This window comes from Crocuta crocuta, unplaced genomic scaffold, assembly GCF_008692635.1.
Source record: "Crocuta crocuta isolate KB4526 unplaced genomic scaffold, BGI_CrCroc_1.0 scaffold153, whole genome shotgun sequence".
In the NCBI taxonomy this organism is placed as follows: Eukaryota; Metazoa; Chordata; class Mammalia; order Carnivora; family Hyaenidae; genus Crocuta; species Crocuta crocuta.
The window spans coordinates 1,807,657-1,828,717 of record NW_027529525.1 but is presented as its reverse complement, the minus strand read 5'-3'; the positions used below and the strand labels follow the sequence as shown (position 1 = coordinate 1,828,717).

At 35.7% G+C, this 21,061-nt stretch overlaps 1 protein-coding gene and 1 pseudogene across 7 annotated transcripts in view; one reads left to right on the top strand and one right to left on the bottom strand.

Moving 5' to 3' along the window:
• The window catches only part of TANK (TRAF family member associated NFKB activator), a 94,740-nt gene that overhangs the window by 62,376 nt on the left and 11,303 nt on the right, over positions 1-21,061 (top strand). Inside the window, exon 5 of one of the 7 annotated variants that reach the window (XM_077761001.1) lies at positions 2,025-2,179. The exons of the other annotated variants lie outside the window; for them this stretch is intronic. Coding sequence (XP_077617127.1) covers positions 2,025-2,057 — 33 coding nt within the window. The 3' untranslated portion in view covers positions 2,058-2,179. Of the gene's footprint in view, positions 1-2,024; positions 2,180-21,061 lie in introns of those variants that run through there. 7 annotated transcript variants of the gene reach the window in all.
• On the bottom strand, positions 10,807-11,095 carry LOC144229065 (large ribosomal subunit protein eL43 pseudogene; annotated as a pseudogene).

Sequence of the window (21,061 nt, the reverse complement as noted above, 5' to 3'; positions counted from 1 at the left end):
ACCAGTTAAGCAAAAGCCTTCACTGAAACAATATAAAAAGGAACATTCCGTATCTCTGCAAGGAGACATGTATAAAGATGTTGGTTAGAAACAAATTAAACATCCATCAGTAGCAGAAATGTACACCTTTACATGAAACACTTTAGAAAAACTAAAATTAACTAGATATTTATATATTAGTATGCCTAGATTTCAGAAACAATGTTGAACAAAAATGGAAATTATAAAATGATAAAATGGGAATGATTTATATAAATTTTTTCAAATTTAAAATATGGCACTGTTTCTAAAAACACAAGGATGTAGTAAAAGTATAAAAACATGGACAAGAAAGTTCCACAACTTTCTTAGAAAAATGATCACTCTGCAGTTGGGAAGAGAAGAGTCTCTGATTCTGGGAAGGGATTAAAGAGAGCTTTAGTTGTATCTATAACTTTTTTTTTAAAGAAAACTGCTGAAGTGAAATGTTAACACTTGCTAAATCAAGTTAGTGGGTATATAGGTGTATATTATTTTCCATGTTTTTACGAATCATTGAAATGTGTGTTTAAAAAGGAATTTTTTAATGAGTTAGGTTTTAGAAGGATGAAACAGCTTTTGAATAAAATAAGATCTCCTAGCTAATCAAGACTCAACATCCACAAGACCAATTAAGTCAAGAATGCTATATTTATGTCTTTTCTTCTAAATACGGTAGAAGATTTTAGCTTTGTGTGCCAAGGTTATTCAGTTTTCCATCCTGTATCTAAGACTGTCTTAATTTGTTTTTATTTAACATCATATATAAGAAATCCAATTTAAATACTTTTCTATATATAAAAATTTTAGAATGAGAAGTTCTCTAATGTATCTCCCCTATCATTTTTTAAAAATAAATTTTATTTTTTTATTTGAATCATTCGGCTCTCTTCTCCCCCATTCCAATTTCCATTTATCTAAAAATGCTGATAAACACAAGAAACCCTGGCACTAGGATATGTTTATTTTGCAAAAGACAGAATTTAGAAGCAGTGATTCTGACTTCTGAAATACAATTTTATGACTGGCTCTATTATAGTACATTATAAAATAATTGAACTACTGTGAAATGGTAACACATAAACTTAGTGCTTAAGTAAACTATTTACATTTTATTTTCATGTTTGGGGGACTTTTTATTTTAAAAAATAATATTTAAATATTTAATATTTATTTAGTTTTGAGAGAGAGAGCGTGTATGAATGGGGAGAGGCAGAGAGGGAGACACAGAATCTAAAGCAGGCTCTAGGCTCTGACCTGTTAGCACAGAGCCTGCCGCAGGGCTTGAACTCAGGAACTGCAAGATCATGACCTGAGCCGAAGCTGGTTGCTTAAAACAACTGAGTCACCCAGGTGCCCCTTGTTTTGGGGACTTTGAAATGTTATTATTTATCATCAGTTTTTAATCAAAATTCCTATATTCCATTATAACATTTCTTTGAAGATAATACAATATCTCTAGTTGAAAATATACAGAAGGCAATTTTGAAAATATTAATCTTGGTTAGAACAAACAGGATGTTATAAAAAAAGGCTCTTACATATGTAAGCAATTTCATTTATTTTATATTTTGGTAATTTGTCATTGTTTATGAAAGTTTCAGGGTTTATTTTTGAGTCGGTGAGTGTCCAGTGGGAACGTTCCACGGAATTCTTTTTTAAATTCTATTCGTTTTATTTTTATAAGATGTCTTTTGTCTATAAAACATATACTATCTGGATACCTGGGCTAACACTTAATGTCAGAAATTATGTCCAGAAATTATGTCAGAGATGGCTTATTTCCAAAGAATTTAATAATATTGCACAACTGTAACTTTATTTGTAAACAGACAATAGAGGAAAAAATAAAATGAGAAATCTAAATCTAGTGAGTTCTCTTAATGATCTTTACTAATAGGGGAAACACTTAACTGACAGCCATATATTTAATACTTGGAATAGCTCATCAACTCAGTCTTATACTGTAACTATTTAATAAAAATAAATATTATCTCATATTTCAGGTTTCTCATTGTTTTTTATCTACAAAGTGCTAATGAGCACCAAACATGTAACAGATTAAAAAGAAGAGGAAATATATTCTGAAGGAAAGAAGGAATTGGATTTATTGAATATTTGAGAGCTGGCTGTATATTGTAAAAAATTAGTCCTCATTTAGAAAAACACTGGCCAATTAAGCAGTTGAAATTAAAATCTTTTCAATTTGCATATATATTGATCTGTACATATTGAGCTATAATTAAATTCAGTTTTAGTTAATACAAGTGAAATCCTTTCCTAAAGAACTTCGATTTTGGATATATCAGGGTTTTTCAAAATTGAAAAATTGTATATTGGTTTCAGTTGCAGTTTTGTAAAAGTATGCATGGATGTGTAGAAACTGGAAGGCAGTATGTACAAATGGCTAAGATAATGGTACAGTGTATTTTAAAATTTTTGTTGTTTTACATTTATTTTTGAGAGACAGGGTGAGACAGAGCATGAGCGGGAGAGGAGCAGAGAGAGAAGGAGACACAATCCAAAGCAGGCTCCAGGCTCTGAGCTGTCAGCATAGAGCCCGACACAGGGCTTGATTATGACCTGAGCCGAAGTTAGACACTTAACCGACTGAGCTGCCCAGGTGTCCCCAGTTCATTTTTTTCTATGTCCAATATACTTTTATATTATTAGTCTTTTTAAACTCTAAACAATTTCTAGAAATCACATTCCCAATCAGTTGGCCTAGACTCTGTAATGAATAAGTTAATAGAAATGCTTTGAACCAATAACACAAGAAAGCTACTACTGACCATCCACAGCCCTTTCCTCCTTTGGTTTGGTGAGTTGTTTGAGGATTTGTTTTCTTTTGACTATTTATTTTTGTTCAGGATTTGGTTAGGATGGCATTATGGCATTATGGCAAATGATAACTAAAGCTGCCTTGGAAAATGAGACAAAGAGTGGAGGAAAAGGGTATTTGAGGGGAAAGAAGCCCTTTTAGAAAATTTTATTTGAGAAACACGAACTTTGTAGTTCAGCCTCTGTTTGTGATACTCCTCCACAAAGAACATGCAAGAGTTCTTTGACTTCTAAAAGGACATAAAGAAGTCAAGACGGCAGAGCTTGTATAATTGGATGACCCTTAGTACTCTGCTTTAGTTTAGAGGCATTAAAGAAAATGTACTCAGTTTAGTGGAAAACCTGAGCTTTACTTCTTATATACCACCATAGTTTGCACAGTCTTTCTTGAGGAGATAACGATTTTGGCAAAGGGGTCATTGCATTATCTATCATACAACAAACAAAGTACCCCAAATTTTATACACAAACTTAACAACTTAAAACAACAAATATTTATTATTTCAGTTTCTGTGGGTCAGAAATTTGGAAGTGTCTTACCTAAGTGGTTCTGGTTCAAGATCTCATATGATTGAAGTCAGGGAATGGCAAGGGCTTCAGTCATCTGAAGGCTTGGCATGGTTGGAGGATCCACTAAGATGGCTCACTCACATAACTGTTAGCAGGAGACCTCTCCATGGCCTTTCCTTACAACTTGGCCAGAGACTTCCTCAGAGTAAGAAGGTAGGAGGTCCAAGAGAAGAGAGCAACAAGGAAACCACAGTGCTTTATATGATCTAGTTTCTAAAAGTCACATACCTTTACTTCCACTTTATTCTGCTCATTAGAAATAAGTCACAAAGTGCTTCAGAGGCAAGGAAATATGCTCCTCTTCTTAAAAGGAAGAGTACCAGAGATTTTGTACATGTATTTTATTTTTTTAATGTTTATTTATTTTTGAGAGAGATAGAGTGTGAGCAGGTGAGGGGCAGAGGGAGAGGGAAATACAGAATCAGAAGCCGGTTCAAACTCACAAACCATGAGATCATAACCTGAGCTGAAGTTGGATGCTTAACTGACTGAGCCACCTAGGTACCCCTGTACATATATCACAGGATTGTAGATTGTGACATACAGAGAGGGTACCATAGATCAGGGGTGTGAGGTGTAATATTTGATTTATATGATAAATACTAATGAAAAATAGAGGGCCTTGACAGAATTTAACAGTAAATTCAACTTCCTGAATCCTACCACTGTTAATCTCAGAAGAAAGAAATATCATAGCTTCTCATCTTAACAATTTCAAAAATTCTAACATGAATGTAAACTTTCCAGAGAATAGTTGAGCAGTTATTTTATAGAACCAAGAAACTATTTCCTGCTGTTTCTTTTTTTATAACCAGTTTTGAAAATCGAAAATATTTATATATAGAAAATCAAATAACACAAAAATACATACACTTATTCTTGACAAAACTACTATCTCTTGCTTATAGAACACCATTGTCAGACACAGTAACATATGTCATGAGAGCAGTTATTTAAATAACAAATTGTGTTTCTTAATGTGGATATAAATTGGCATTGTTTAACTCCCTTTTTTAAAAACTAGGATTGTAATATACTGAGTCATTTTTAAGATATTGGAAATAAGAGATTTTTATAATAACTGCTTTTGAGAGGCACTTCAGCTGCCAAACTAAATACTATCCTAGGTGTCCAGGATTTAACAAAAATTGTTTGCCCTGATCCTTCTATCCTACAGTATTTTTGTGGAAGTTATACAGAAGTCTAGATAGAGTGTTTGGATGCAAGAAAATATATAGGAAGTGATTTGGTGACACTGGTAAATTTTCTTCACTCATTCAGTGACTGAACTGCTATGCACCTGACAGTGCCAGCCACTAGAAGAACAAAGAAATACTGTCGATGCCCTCTGGCATAAAGTCTTGATTTAATAACCCAAATCGACATTACTGAAGTCATTTCAGATTCTAGGATCCAGGATACAAAGTGTAATACGAGTTTATTTGAACTTCTATTTTTTAAAATAGAAAATCATGCGTTCAAAGAGCTGATTTTATGCTTTGTTTCTGATTTTATGTATATATTTCTAACTTGTTCTTTATATATGTCTTTTTTCATCTGCATTACATGCTTTAAGCAAAAGTGTAAAAATACAAAGAATGCAGTTGTCACTGAAAGATGCCAGTTAGACAGTTGGCCCTTCCCTAATTTTCGCCATCATTGTGAGTAGATCAGTAGATAGACGGTAGCTTTGAGGAGCAGCAAAGATTTTGTGGGTTTTGAAGACTAAAACAGTGCTGTAGCTGTGGAGCTGCCATCAGTGCTAATGTTAAGGAAATAAGATGTGCTGTACCTGGTAATTCTAGTAAATATAGAGGCTGACATGTCTGAAGAAAGCTGATGTCTAAAAATTCACTTGTCAATCACTTAGACAAGAAGTATTTGTTGAACTCCTTCTGTTTTGCTAGTCATTGACAGGAGAACAAAAAAAAAAAAAAGGAATAAGACAAGATCCATCTCCTTTAAGGAGCCATCCATCTCCTTTAGTCTGATTGGAGAAACAAAGATTTGGAGCCCCAAAGCAATTAGCAAATATTGTAAGTCAATGTGAAGTCTTAATTATATGATAAAATGAAATGCTAATTATAATTTTATGGTACAGATAAAACATATAGGACCTTAATTTAAAAATAAATTCCCAGTGAGCTAAAGGTAGGCTTGAGCAAGGGATCAACATTTAGTTCAAGTAGAGAAAAGAAAACATCTTATATGCTTGTGTTTTGGTAATGTGTACACAGATAGGAAAACCTAATTTTCTGCAAGATTTTAATGGGAAAAGAATAATCTGGACAGAGCCAAAATTATTCCAGGCCACTTTGGAGAACATTATGTAAACTGAAGCTGGGGCACCTGGCTGGCTTAGTAAAGTGTGTAACTCTTGATCTTAGGGTCATGAGTTCACAGCCCACACTGGATGCAGGGTTACATACATACATAACTGAAAGCTAAAACTGACTATTTTGAAAGAAGAATTTCATTTACTATAACTTTTTAAGTTTATTTTCAGAGAGTGAGAGCACACGCAAGCAGGGGAGGGACAGAGAGAGGGAGAGAGAATCCCAAGCAGGTTCTGCACTGTCAGCTCAGAGCCCAACACTGGGCTCAAATTCACGAACTGTGAGATCATGGCCTGAGCCGAAATCAGGAGTCAAGACGCTTATCCAACTGAGCTACCCAGGTGCCCCTACTATAACCTTTTTAAAATGACCTAATCATGGCTTCAGAGGACAGAATGCTCCCTACCATTTTGTTACCTTATTCTATAGACGGTCCTTCAGTGAGAGGCAGTGGTGTGTTCCTCCAGTTGTTATGTATGACAGTTCAGCAGACAGTGCATGAACTTTAATGCTGCTCTGTTTTCTGAACTTCTGTAGCTTATAGAATACTGGCCTCACAAGTCTAGGTCTTGGATGATATCCCCATCCTTGCAGTGTTCCTTTGTCATATACTATGGATTTCAGATGCAGCTCCCACTTAGGGAGTTTTATCTGAGTTTAGGCCCCCTATAGTTTCTCACTTTTTTTTTTAATGTTTAGTTATTTTGAGAGAGAGAGAGAGAGTATGTGTTCACACAAGCACATGCAAGTGCAGGGGAGGGGCAAAAGAGAGGGAGAGAATCCCAAGCAGGCTCCCGGCTGTCCGTGCAGAGATGCAAGGCTTGATCTCATACAACCATTGAGATCATAACCTGAGCTGAGATCAAGAGTTGGACTCTTAATCAACTGAGCCATCCAGGTGCCCCAGGTTTTTCTTTTTTCTATTGCAGGTCTTTTCAACTATGTTTATTTGTTTGTCAAGTTGCCATATAGTGTCCAAGTGCCTGGTTTTATATGCATTATAAAAGCTTTATAATAGCCTATCATATTATGAATACCTTGCTACATGTTACTGTCAATACATATAGCAATTTTTGTGAAAGTGTAGCTGATAAAGCCTCTCATCTGTAATTTTGAATACTGCTCTAACAACAAAACTGTAATATGAAACCACTTAAGTTTTGCAAGAAGAGCTCTTACAATAGAACTCAAAGCCTTTTCCCCCTTCCATTAGTAGTTTACTATCTTTAGCCATTAATAATTTGTGTTTTTTAATCCAGAAGGTATATAGAAACCTTTTCAGCTTTTTCTTCTCTTATTTGTTCATATGGATATAGTTCTATTCAAATACCTTATTTTACCTTGCATATATCTGTTACATAGGCAGACACTGCTATATTTAGAAATTTTTATTTTAGTCCATTAAAAACTGCAATACCAATCTGTATCATGTACCAAACTGATTTAAAATATACATATTTACTGGGGGAAAAATAGGCTGTCATATATAGGTATATGATAAATATTTTTTTCATCATTTGAATGAAAGTTAGAAATTAGACCATTAGTCAAGATATGTAACCATCAAGTGATTTCTGCGGCAAAAGTCAAGTTTGGTTTACATCGTCTAAACACTACCTTTTCGAAGAGAGGAACTTGAAATAAATTCACTTATGTTCACTACTCAACTTTGTTAGAAAAAGCGGTTGTATTTTAATGCTCAAACTTCTCTTTTTACCACCTTTTATTAGATTAAAATAGTGATTATACCTTCTATACAATGGCACATGCCAACCTAGGCTGAGGCTAACATAGGCTTGGAGAAATGTGTGTGAGCACCCTGTCTTCTCAGAGCAAATGTCCTATTCTCCCTAATTTTGTTTCTAGAGACTGGATTGAATATACTTCTTTCAAAGTATAACACTTCTGTATTACTCCTCTTTGAATTTTTTTTAATGTTTTATTTATTTCTGAGAGAGAGAGAGACAGCGTGAGCAAGGGAGGGTCAGAGAGAGAGGGAGATACAGAATCTGAAACAGGCTCTAGGCTCTGAGCTAGCTGTCAGCACAGAGCCCCATGTGGCGCTCAAACCCAAGAACCGTGAGATCATGACCTGAGCCAAAGTCAGATGTTTAACCGACTGAGCCACCCAAGAACCCCTGTATTATTCCTCTTTGGAGACTGGTTTTTGTTTATAGATTCTCTGGTAGAATAAAAACTAGAAGGAAGAAAAATCATCTTCAGTCAGCTCAATCATTAAAGTTCAGAGTTTTTTCCCAAAGTGTTATAATAAATATATCACAGATTTTAAGAAACAAAAAAATACATATTGATATCCAAAACATTCAATGTTTACATTGAAACTTCTGTTGCAGTTTTGATTGTTTACAAATCTGAAATATTAATCCATCCTAACCCTTTCCTGTTTTGGGTCTCTGTGTTTTAAATCAATACATCATTTTAGAGTTTCTGTTTTTAGAATACTGAAAATAATTTATAAGGGGAGAAGAAAATGAGAAGTGGCATATCACTTCTTAAATTCTCTTCCCTGGCTTCTGAGCAGATTTGATTATTTCTGGTGTGGTTTTTCTCCCCTTATTTCCCCCTATTAAACCCTTCCTCACATTTCCCATTTTTCTTTCACAAAATAGAGTTAGTATATTCTGTTCAGCCCTGATTTCTCTTGACCCAAGCATGAGAGTCCATTCTCTTGGCCTCATTAGGTTAAGACTATGCCCCTAAAACAATCTAGCTTCTCTCTAATATCTGTCATCCTAATTTCAAAATGTTTTGAAGACATTTGTTTTTCAACATTATAAAATGCTTTCTTGCATTTGATCTGGTGTGATCTGGTGTGTTTTTTGATTGTTTTGGTGTTTTGGTTGAATTATCTCAAGACAATCTAGTTTCATATAGATATGTAGTTGGGAAGGGAAGAATATTTTTAAAACCTTTTTAGAAATGGTAGCTGTTCTCCTTTGATACTATACCAAAATTCAATAAGTAGTAGTTTCTTTTTTTTAATTTTTAATGTTTATTATTTTTGAAAGACAGAGACAGAGCATGAGTAGGGGAGGGGCAGAGAGAGAGAGGGAGACACAGAATCTGAAACAGGCTCCAGGCTCTCAGCTGTCAGCACAGAGCCCGATGTGGGGCTGGAACCATGAACTGTGAGATCATGACCTAACCCAAAGTTGGACACTCTACCGGCTGAGCCACCCAGGTACCCCAATAAGTAGTAGTTTCTTAAGTATCAATTGCAATATAAGAGCTGAAACCAGTGAACTTTTCTACTGCGTGAAAAGCTAGTGGTCTCTCTTGTACTTTAGATCTGTCTGTTACCTATATGATTTTAGAGCATCAGGAATCGGTCATTTGAAAAATATTCGTTTACTGTGCTATGCAGAGCTTGCAAATATTGACTTACGATATTTAAAAATCACGTTTAACATCATCACTGATGTCATCGTAAAGTATTGGGCAATTGTCAAGCCTACACACTTCCCAAGATTTTAATTTTCACTTTCTTAAATATTTTCATGGACAACAAATCTTGTCAGTTTTCTGTAAAGTGAGAGGCTAACTTCATTTGCTTTTGAGAATGTCTGAATAACCATAGCTTGCATGTCAGTCATTCTTTCAAGTGAAAATGGTGTTCCATGAAGAAAGTGACTAGATCAGCTTGCAACTCAAACAGCTGAACCAGTGCTTTTCCCCAAGACAACCCTTGTAGTTGTGGTGTGAAGTAGAATTCCTCTATGTGTGTTTCCTATTTTGTCTCACACTGTATTTAAAAGCTATAAACTTGTGATCAAAATTTAATAAAATTAATAATTTTTACTGTCTCATCGAGGAGACATCTCAGGACGCCTGGGGATCTTTTTGTACTGAGTATGTGACATTAAAGTGTACAGTAACTCAGGTTTGTATCATGGCTTTGATACATTCAGGCACTAGCAGTTTTATTCACCATTGCTTTTGCATCATCAACATAAATACCAACAGAGAAAAGAAAACAACAAATAACTTCTAATAGTATGGTGATAATAGCTGACACCATGGATGTCAGGGGCAGGGATTTGATTTTACCCTACTCACAAGCTAGTAGGTTAGCCAGTTACTGTTTCAGAGATGCTGTAAGACGACAGAAGGCTCTTGAACCAGAGAAAAAAATCTTTATTATACACAGCACATAATCAGCAAGAACATTATTATTTGCACTTGTCCCTGTGGGAGAAGGGGAAGAGTAACATGGTAAGACTCAGATGGATGCCTACATATGCAGCGGGTTGCATTAAAAGTGAGGAACGCTGAGCTCGGGAGATCTATCATTTAAAAACAATTTTTTTTACATTTATATATTTTTGAGAGACAGAGCACAAGTTGGGGAGGGACGGAGACAAAAGGAGACAGAATCCAAAGCAGGCTCCAGGCTCTGAGCTGTCAGCACAGAGGCCAATGCGGGGCTTGAACTCACAAACCGTGAGATCATGACCTGAGCCGAAGTCAGACACTTAACCAGCTGAGTCACCCGGGTGCCCCGAGATCTGTCGTTTTATAGTAAGCAGTAAGCAGCATGCTCATTATCCAAGAGAGACATTATCTTTCATGTTTGCCCTCTGCAAACACAGTCCTCAGAAATATTCCAGGTAAAGAAAAACCCGAGCCTTGTATTCTTGGCACACACAGCAAAAATGCAAGGACACTCAAGGCCCAGACAGACTTCTTTTCCAAAAGTAGATCCCTTGAAAGAATCTCAGGACTCCCAGGGATCCTAGGCCTTATTTTGAAAACCACTGTTTTTATCAGATTACAATTTTCTGTTAGAAAAAACAATTGCCTTTTTCTCAGTAAGTTACTTACTTTTACTTCTATTGAAAAAATGTCATGCTCTAAAGAATACTCTTAACATCCCTTCAGGAACCCTTATTTCTCTATGGAAGCCACATTGCTTGTTTATCAGTCATTTTCACATTTATTAGATAATTGTTTTATACCTTCATACTTTATTTTGTTGTTGTTGTTACATAAATTACCCATTTATTATAGGCTAACAAGTTTTCTAATGGTGGAGCTTCTGCTGATCTTTCAACTCCTTTAGTTTTCTGATGGCAGACTTGCTTGTAATGGCAGAAGTGGTGTTGGTCCAGACACCACCAGCTACAGTTTTCATGCAGGAACCACAGTGCCTGATCCCCACAGCTCATCTTTTTCTTGATTTTGCCACAGAAGGAGCACATGGATTTGGCATGCCGGCTTGTTTCAGTCTTCTTCACCATTTTTCCAAGGGAGGCACCATAATGGGTTCCCTATTTACTGGTGATTCCGACCTTCTTGGTGTGTTTAGCCATGTCACCACAAACTAGGTCTGAGCCCAGAGAGCACATCTTTATACATTAAATCATAATACCTGTAAATTGCTCCCAGTTACTTATCTATACCTACTATATTAAGTCTAGAACAAGCTGAATTTTGACTCTAATCTGTTAAAAGATAGTGTGGTACCCAATACATTTCCTGAAGTGTCCCTCAGAACCCCAGACCTATAAATGCTGCGTACTGAGTGCCCTTTCTGATCCATTTTAAAGACATAAGAATGTATTATAGGATCTGAAATCAGCGGTAAGAAAACCACTTAGCTTCATTTAACTGCAGAATCTCTAGCTAGCATTTTCCCCAATATTGTATTTTAACAACCTCTTACTGGATTTGTAGTCCCCTTTAGGATATTTCTAGAATTTGGTGGAGGAGAGGCAGGGAAGGCTCACCCAATTTCTCATTTGCACCTAATATGTTACACTCTCTGAATTCTGCTGCTTACTTGCTATGTTATAAAACCTGACTTTTTGGGGTGCCTGGGTGACTCAGTCAGTTAAGTGTCTGACTTCGGCTCTGGTCATGATCTCACAGTTCATGGGTTCGAGCCCTGAATCCAGCTCTATGCTGACAGATAGCTCAGAGCCTGGAGCCTGTTTCAGATTCTGTATCTCCCTCTCTGACCCTCTCCTGCTCATTATCTCTCTCTCTCTCTCAGAAATAAATTTAAAAAAACATTAAAAATAAAGAAATAGTGGGGGAAAGGGAGAGAGGCAAACCATGAGAGACTCTGAATGCCGAGAACAAACTGAGGACTGATGGATGTGGGGGGAAGGGGGGTGAAGGGCACAGAGGAGGGCACTTGTGGGGATGAGCTCTGGGTGTTATATGGAAACCAACTTGACAATAAACTATTTGTAAAAACAAAAAAAAGAAAAAAACTAAAAATACATACATACATACATACATACATACATACAAACCTGACTTTTTCCCTGAAAGATTTTTTTCTATCCAAGATGGATGTCTTTTGTTTTATGTCTCCCATTTTGTTTATCAGCAGTGGTGTGATTTTTGTATTCCATCTCAGTTTTCATTTAAGTAATTCCGTATCAGCCATCTTGGATGGGTTGACTCAGTTCCTCTATCCCTAACTACTCTTTACTATTTACAATTAAGAACAGTATGCTTCTCTCTACATTGCACCCAAATAATGTTGCTCACTGACTTGTCCATATCCACAGAAGTGTCATGGGAAATTAACTCCTGGGTGTCCTAATAGTCACAATAATTCTTGCTTTCCTTCTTTCTGCAGCTGTTTAAACGTTCTCTCCTCCTTTTTTTCTGTGCTGCAGCCTTAGAGTCCCCATTCCTATCCCTTGCTCTTGCTTCTCCTCTTGTCCTGAGGACAAAGTGGTAACTTTTTTCTAAAGCTGAATCTCAAACTCTGCCTCTCCTACTTTTTGATAAATGTCTATTCTTTTTCGACATGAAGAAGATAATAGACCTTGGCATTTTATTGCCCTTTGTCAGACCTACAGGTTTTTTTTGTGGATTTTACTATTTCAGGAAAGCCTAACCTCACTTTCCTTAAGGTTTTACCTTGCCCTAAGATTTTTGATGCTAAGGAGAGTAGCCTTATATTTGGGAGGACAAAAAAAGGAAAATGAATATTAGAAATAGGAACCATATTTGAGGAAAAGATAATTAGGTTATGTTTTAAAACTTGGTCTACAGTAGACAACAGAACAAATGAAAACCTATTGGATCAAAGAGATGAGAGTGGTTATCAAGAAAGAGGGTAGGCCTGAAAATACGGACTGTAGAAAATGAATACTCAATAGACTTGACATGAGAATGAATGGTAAGTATATAATGAGAAAAGAACTGTGTACCCGTGTCTGAACCTTAGAGAGTATCCACATTTATGGCCTAGGAAGAGAGGCCAATGAAATTGTCAAACCTTACGAAGAAAACCTAAATAGCATGCTATACTGGTAGCCAAAAAATGTTTCAAGGAGGAGGATATGGTCAAAGTAGTGTGAAATACTGTCAAATGAGCAATTAACAAAATGAGAGCTTTAGGAGAAGCCATTGGATTAGTGATTAAGACATCTCTGGAAAGCCATGGTAAATCTCAGAAGAATGAAGGGATTAAAAGCAAAATAACAACAATAAAAAACACCTGAATTTGTGACTTGGAGCTTCTGTTATAGAAGAATGAGTACCTAGTAGGTCCTCTACAAATAACAGTAGTAACTCTGGCAACATATACAAGAACAACTCCCTGAGGAAATGGACACTGAACTTTGCCTATTTTAGAGAGGAGTCAAAATGTAGAGAAAGTAATCAGCTCAGAGTAAATTCCCAGTTTTCTGTAGTTTTGTCCTGAGAATGGCCATAGTTGCAGTGGCTGAAATTCCAATGGAAAGCCCACCATCCTTCTGGCTAGAAGAATCAGGAAAGAGAATGAGTTCAGAAGAAGCATCGCCACCAGGGAGAAGGAAGAGGCCCCAGAGAGGAGAGCTAGAGAAGAAAGGAGAATCCTAAGTTCCGTGTTTAGACTCAGCTCAAGTCTCTGGCTGTCCCCAGAGCCCGTGAGTGTGCTGGGCAAACAGTTTGCAGCTAAGGCTTAAAGGACTGGCCTGAAATCTAAACTACCCTTCTTGAAACAAGTGACAGTTTGGAGTCTAAGCCTAGCCAGGGACCTGCAAAAACAAAAACATCACCACTCTTGGCTCCATGTAGCATGATGTCTCCACAGCGTACTCAGTGTTCAGGGTACAGTCAAAAATTATTCAATCCGTGGAGAGTCAGTAACATGTGAGCCAGTTTCAAGGGAACACACCAACCCTGAGTAGACCTAGATGGCAAAATTATCAGACAAGGGTTTTAAATCAGCTACTATAATCATGCCCAGTCCTCTCCTGGGAGATGGGAAGGCAGGAGGAGAGTTAAGGCTTTGAGAGGATAGAAGTAACAATAAGATACCTCACTGTCATGCTTTGTCAAATGGCTAACTTCTAATAATAAGTTAGAGAAGTACTTGAACTATGAAGTTTTGGTTAAGAAAAACTTGCCAGATTACTCCTGTCAGCAAGTGAACTGGTTTGGCAGAACTTGAATAAATCTATCTAGGTTATTTTTAAATGTAAATTTCTACTTGGACATTCTTGAACACAATTAATAATAATAATAAGGCTATATCAAAGGGTTTTTTTCCCAGGCAAAATTTAAATATCAAAAGTTGGCTTATCACTACTCAGTGAAAAATGTATTTGTTGTGTGACAGGTTTTAGAAGCCTAAAATTAGTTTGCATTGGTCCAGTGTATGAACGTCACTATTCTGTATCTACCTCACCATGCTAGAGAACCCCCACCAAGCTTCTCAGGCAGCCATGCCCTCTCTCCACTGGGGAAGTTAAGATCCTACACTGGTAAGGGTTCTGATTGCAGCTACCCCACATACCAGACTATAGCCAAATCGTTTACCTCTCCAAAGCCTTATTTACTACAGCAAACTTTAAAATCAAAGTACCTAAATCGTAAGATGATGTGGATTAAGTTAAGTAATTAATATATACAAATTGCTTAACTAATAGCTATTTTCACAAACATATTTTCTGTTCGCCATGATAATGCTATAACATTAAATTTGTGGTTAATGAAGAGGGTTTTCACAAATCAGTTCATTTTGAATGTAGTGTTTGGAGAAAGGGTGAAGGGAAGAATAGGAAACCTTACTTTTTTAGATTGGTCATTTAAGGTATTCATTTTCTATTTTTCATAGAAAGGCATCCCCATAATTCGATATTTCTGTCTATTAAGAAAATAAATTCAGGGGTGCCTGGGTGACTTGGTTGGTTAAGCATCTGACTCTGGATTTCAGCTCAGGTCGTGATCTCACGGTGTGTGGGATCAAGCCCTCAGAAAGATGTGTGCAAAAGGAGCCTAAAACACAGTGAAGACTCCAAAGGCAGATGATAGGAAAGTATTAGTCTCACTCTGCTTCAAATTAACTTAATGGAATTGAAATTATAGTCATTGTGTTACTACTGGTAAAGGATTTGAACTTTTTTTTAAAGAATATTGTAGCATTGATAGTGACTTGGGAGGATTTACATTAAGCCAGAATCCTGTAAAGATCTTGGAAGTATTGAAGTATTTAACTTCATGTTTATATTGTTTATTTTCTTGCTGCTTTCCTATGGAATGGATCCCATTTTGCCTTGAAATTGTTCCTGCACTGGCATTGGGTTTGCCTGGCATCCCCTGCATGCTGAGCAGACAAGACTCAGAGGATCTGTGTTCCTCTTGCTTTGCTAGATTCTCAGTAATATTAATGAGGGTGAGAGAGCCATAGATTTCACACGGCCATAAATTCTCATGAATACGCTTTTCTTGTATTTTTTGTTTACCCTTTGTCCTCAAACTTTTCTTTAACTATGCTTTCATATTCTCACCGGATCCCTTTTTTTGTAATATTTTGTTCCTGCTTCCACCTTAATCTCTTTTGTCTTAGCCCTACTCTCACTTTCTCCCTATTTAGACCATATTCAGTGCTTGACTTCACCATAACATCTATGTGTGTGTGTGTGTGTGTGTGTGTGTGTATAAATATACTTTTTAGTTAATAAAATAAAATAAAAGCATAATTCTACTAAGCCTCATCCAAAAACAAAATCTAATATTGGCTACACACAGTTGCCTGAGCCACCTAAAAATAAATACTCCTTTTGCATCTTAACTAAATTTTAGAGGGCTCTTTGATACGAACACTGGATAGAATGGTAGTTATTGCTGTAGTTCAAATATGTATCATTGCAAACTTACCACCTTTATTCAATATTAGCCCTTTAAAGTTTAAATTCCATAATAGAGAATATACATTGTATTCATGAATTTAGTACTATCTTTAAAAGTTTTGTAACACAATTTAATTCTGCTGACTTCACTTACTTAAAAATTTTTAAGAAAAAAATGATTTTGAGTCTAAATTTTGTTGCATTTCCCCCAGCTGTATGGAAGTATAATTGACAAATAAAAATTGCATAGGGGTGCCTGAGTGGCTCTGTCAGTTAAGTGTCCAACTTCAGTTCAGGTCATGATCTCACAGTTCATGGGTTCAAGCCCATGTCAGGCTCTGTGCTGACAGCTTGAAGCTTAGAGCCTTCTGTGTCTACCTCTCTCTCTGCCCCTCCCTCTCTTACATTCTGTCTCTGTCTCTCTCTGTCTCTCTGTCTCTCTCTCTCTGTCTCTCTCAAAAATAAATAAACATTAAAAAAATTGTTTTAATTGTATGTGTTTTTAGTATATATGATGCTTTGATACATGTATACATTAGGAAATGATTACCATAGTCAAGCCAATTAACATATCCATTACTTTACATAGTTATCTTTTTTTTCACTGTGATGAATACATATAAGATTTACTTTTATATTAGCAAGTTTCAAGTATACAATGTAATAGTATTAATCACCATGCTATACATTAGATCTTCAGACCTTATCCTGCATAACTGAAACTTTGTACTCTTTTACCCCCATCTTCCCCCCCATTTCCTCTACTCGCCAAACCCTGGCAACCACCATTCTACTCCCTACTTCAATGAGTTTGACTTATTTAGATTCCACATATAAGTGAAGTCATGCAAATTTGTCTTTCTGTGCCTGCCTTATTAGATCATGTAGCGTGATGTCCTCCAGATTCATCCATGTTGTCTCAAATGACCTGATTTCCATCTTTTTTTAAGATTGATCTATTTATTATGTATGTGTGTGTATATAGACATAGATACAGATATCGATATAGATACATAGTTAGGGACATTGACTCCCCTCATAGTTGAAAATCCACATCTAACTTTTGGCTCCCCCAAGCCATAACTACAGATAGCCTACTGTTGACCAGAAACCTTACTGTTATCAGTTGACTAACACATATTTTGTATTTTATATGTGTTATATACTCTTATAATAAAGTAATATAGAGAAAAGATTAAGAAAATCATAAGGAAAATACATTTACAGCACTGTCCTGTATTTGTTTAAAAAAAATCTACATAGAAGTGGGCCTGCACTGTTCAAACCGATGTGGTTCAAGACTCAGCTGTACAATATTCCACTGTGTGTGTAGGTAGGTAGGTAGGTAGATAGGTAGATAGATAGATAGATAGGTGTATAGAAATATATATACCACATTTTCTTTATGCATTCATCCATTTGCAGACAGGTTAAATTCATATTTTGGTTATTGTGGGAGTCATTTCTTTATTTTTCAAATTGGTTTTAAAAGGAATAAGATACTTTCACTTTTGTGGTAAATATTTTTTTTTAATTTTTTTTAGTGTTTCATTTATTTCTGAGAGAAAGAGAGAGACAGCATGAGCAGGGGAGGGTCAGAGAGAGAGAGACACAGACAGAATCTGAAACAGGCTCCAGGTTCTGAGCTCACTGTCAGCACAGAGCCTGACACGGGGCACGATCTGTGAGATCATGACTTGAGCTGAAATCAAGAGTCATATGCTTAACTGACTGAGCCACCCAGGCACCCCTATTTTTCATATTTAATGATCAAAATCTTTATTTTAAAAAAACTTTATTTTTCTTAATTTTTTAAAATGTTTATTTATTTATTTCTGAGAGAGAGAGAGACAGCACGAGCAGGGGAGGGTCAGAGAGAGAGGGAGACACAGAATCTGAAGCAGGCTCCAGGCTCTGAGCTAGCTGTCAGCACAGAGCCTGACACGGGGCTTGAACCCACAAACCGTGAGTGAGATCATGACATGAGCCGACGTCGGATGCTTAACCAACTGAGCCACCTAGGCGCCCCTGTGGTAAATATTTTTAAAAGACAAGAACTGGGGAAAGCATACATTTCTTCCTTTAAGATGTTGCTATCTAACAGAGCCTGGACCAACACAAAAATGTTCTCCATTACCTTTGCATTAAGAATAAACCTGGTTTTGGACTAACAAAAATATTAGCCACATTTTCTTTTTCCTCCTTAAGTATCATTGCATATTCAGCTGGCCCTGGAGTATATATTTTTAATATGATACCCATCTATGAAAAACTTAAATTGATTTACACTAAAACAAAATTCTCCCAATTCACATAAGAGGCAATTTAAGGAATCATTTCACAACATCTTTCAACTGTTTCAAATGGGTTTATCTTAATGATTTAGTTGAATGACTTATCCAGCGCCATAGTGGAAGTGTAAATGAAAAGTACGACGTGTAAAGCTCTTATTTCAGTATTCATTCCACAAGTTCGGCATTTCCAAACTAGTACTTGGAACAGTTTATAATGTTAAGTATTTTAAGTTTTAGTACCTCAAAATAAACTCATTTGTTGAATGATTTAACGTTTAAAATCTCCTAAAATATAATGTTCAAAGTTCCCTTGCTTTCTTATTTGAAGTTGCAGTAACTTCAGCTTCCTGCAGTGCAGGGTTCGCCTGGATAATATTTGAGAATAGAAAGAAAACTATAAGTTACCTCCTTTAATGTTTATTTACTCTCTGGGATGTTCAACAAACTGCATAGTCTTTATTAAGTAAATTAATTTAACACTGAAAAGCAAGTCTTGAGTTTCTGGGGAAAATGTTGGAGTTGCCATTGACTACACTAATTCTACATTCTTTGAAGTATAAATGATTATTTTCAGAAAGTTGTGTCAGATAGCTACAATGGAAAATAGCATTGACATGCTACATCCATTCTAGATAAACCCTACTTCACAGTGTCAGAGAACTGCATGCCAATTTTGTTGTTTGCAGAACTAACATGTTAAAAGGGCCCTTTTGAAATTCTTTTTTAGGATGCCTGAAACCTAAAATCTTCATTTTAACTATATCAAGAGATATATTTGGTGTGAATGATAGAAGATGCAGTGTATTGCCTAGTACAATTGTAATATTTTTCTTCAATAATAGTAACAAAAATAAAGTAAGCAGGGCTGTGTATTCCTAATCCCAAAGAAGCTAAAGACCTTGGAAATTTCTTAATAAGAGAGTACTCCCTTTACCCCCCACCATTACACTTGAGGAGTGTTTTCTAGATAAATTCACCCAAAGTAGTTATCAAATCTAAATGACAGAGAAGTAGGTTGACACACGTTATTTACCAAACCACACAAAAGTTTATCATTCTTTTCGTCTTTTCCTTCACCTTCTTCTCCTCATCTCCACCCCAACCTCCTTAATTTTTAAGGTTTATTTTTAACATCAGAAGCAATCATTCCAAGTACTGATTCCAAAATCAGTACTTTGGAACTGGAATAGTCTTTACTACTTTCTGTAAGTATCTTCATTTTTAGATTAAAATTAGAGTACAGTTGATCATTGAACAACACAAGTTTGATCTGAGTGGTTCCACTTATATGTGGATTTTTTTTCCGTAAATACAGTATAATACTGTAAATGTATTTTCTCTTCCTCATGATTCTTGTAATAATACTTTCTTTTCTCTAGCTTACTTTATTGTAAGAATATAGTACGTAATACATATAACATACAAAATACGTGCTGTGTTATTGTAAAGCTTCCGGTCAGTAGTAGGCTATCAGTAATCAAGTTTTGGGGGAGTCAAAAGTTTTATACATGGGGGGTTGGGAATTCTAACCCCATAGTTCAGGGGTCAACTGTGCTTCTTTTTGATTCTTTCTGGTTCCTAATAACATAATTTTGTTTCTTATTGAAGATTTCTATTAATAAATTTTAAAAGGTTAATCATTTTATTTAATCACATATTTTGTGATTTGTTTAACATTAAATTGCCAAATGTTTCTAGTCTCTTAATATTACCACTTCTCTGATTTTGTTGATATGGATTTAAAATAATATCTTTATTTTATTCTAGTTTTTTAAGTAAACTCTACACCCAACAGGGGGCTTGAACTCATGATCCCCAAGATCAGGAGGTCTATATCCTCTACTGACTGAGCCAGCCAGGCAGTCCTTAATATAGTATCTTTTAAAAGTTTGTTTTCATACTTGTAGCATCTTGAATGATTGGCTGTTTTTAAAATGTTGCCTTTCTTCCTAGTCCACACTAAATTCCACTGGGTGTTTTAATGGCACATAACACTAAAGAAAAACCTTGTCTACTGCTTTTGAAAACAAACTGTGAATATGAAAATGTCTTCTGATGTGACTGCTTTGTAAGCTTAGTAAAACACTTTTAATCCAGAAGAAGACCTGGCCTAAATGTTTGCCAGACAAAAAGTGTGCAGCAGCAAATGATCTTTTCGTTACCTCAGTCTGACAACATAATATATAAAATCATAAATTGTTTGGGTTACCGAGATTTTATTTTACTAATTAAAGGAATACTCTATTTTAGAAATGTTAAGCAAACACTGGTATTTAGAAAGAGCTGGAAAAGTAGAGCAATAAACTGATATACATTGGAGAAGATACTAATTTTTAAAAACAAATTGGAATCAAGTCTTTTTCTTAAAGAACAAATGAAACTCCTAAGAAACAGCAGGAACTTTTCAAAAAGCAAGATTAAAAGGAGCTAGATGACAAGAAACAATGAAGTAAAGTCATCCATTTTAATAATGGCTACAATGACCTTAAATCTTAAAAAGTCACTAAATATAAATGTCCACTGGTTTCATTTGAACTTAAATAAGGTCTTATACAGTTTTGGTAGAATTATAATTTATGATTGTGTAATATTAAGACTTCTTCAGATCTTGAATTTGCCAATTTTTGAGTATAGAAAATACAGAAAGTTTTCTAGGTATGATTAAAGATTTTTTCAAAATCTAAACCATACAGTGGATTTATTACATATTCTTTAATGTTGACTTTTAAATGTCAGAATAAATGTAATACCAGAATAAGCCACAGGGTGGGAGTGAAAGGCAAGAACTTAGCCTCAGAATGTAGCTTAAATACATCATTGCACTATCTTTAAAATGCTTGTTAAATGCTAAGGTGCTGTAGCCTGGTTTTCTTTCTTCCTCTAAATATAGCTACATGCCTCA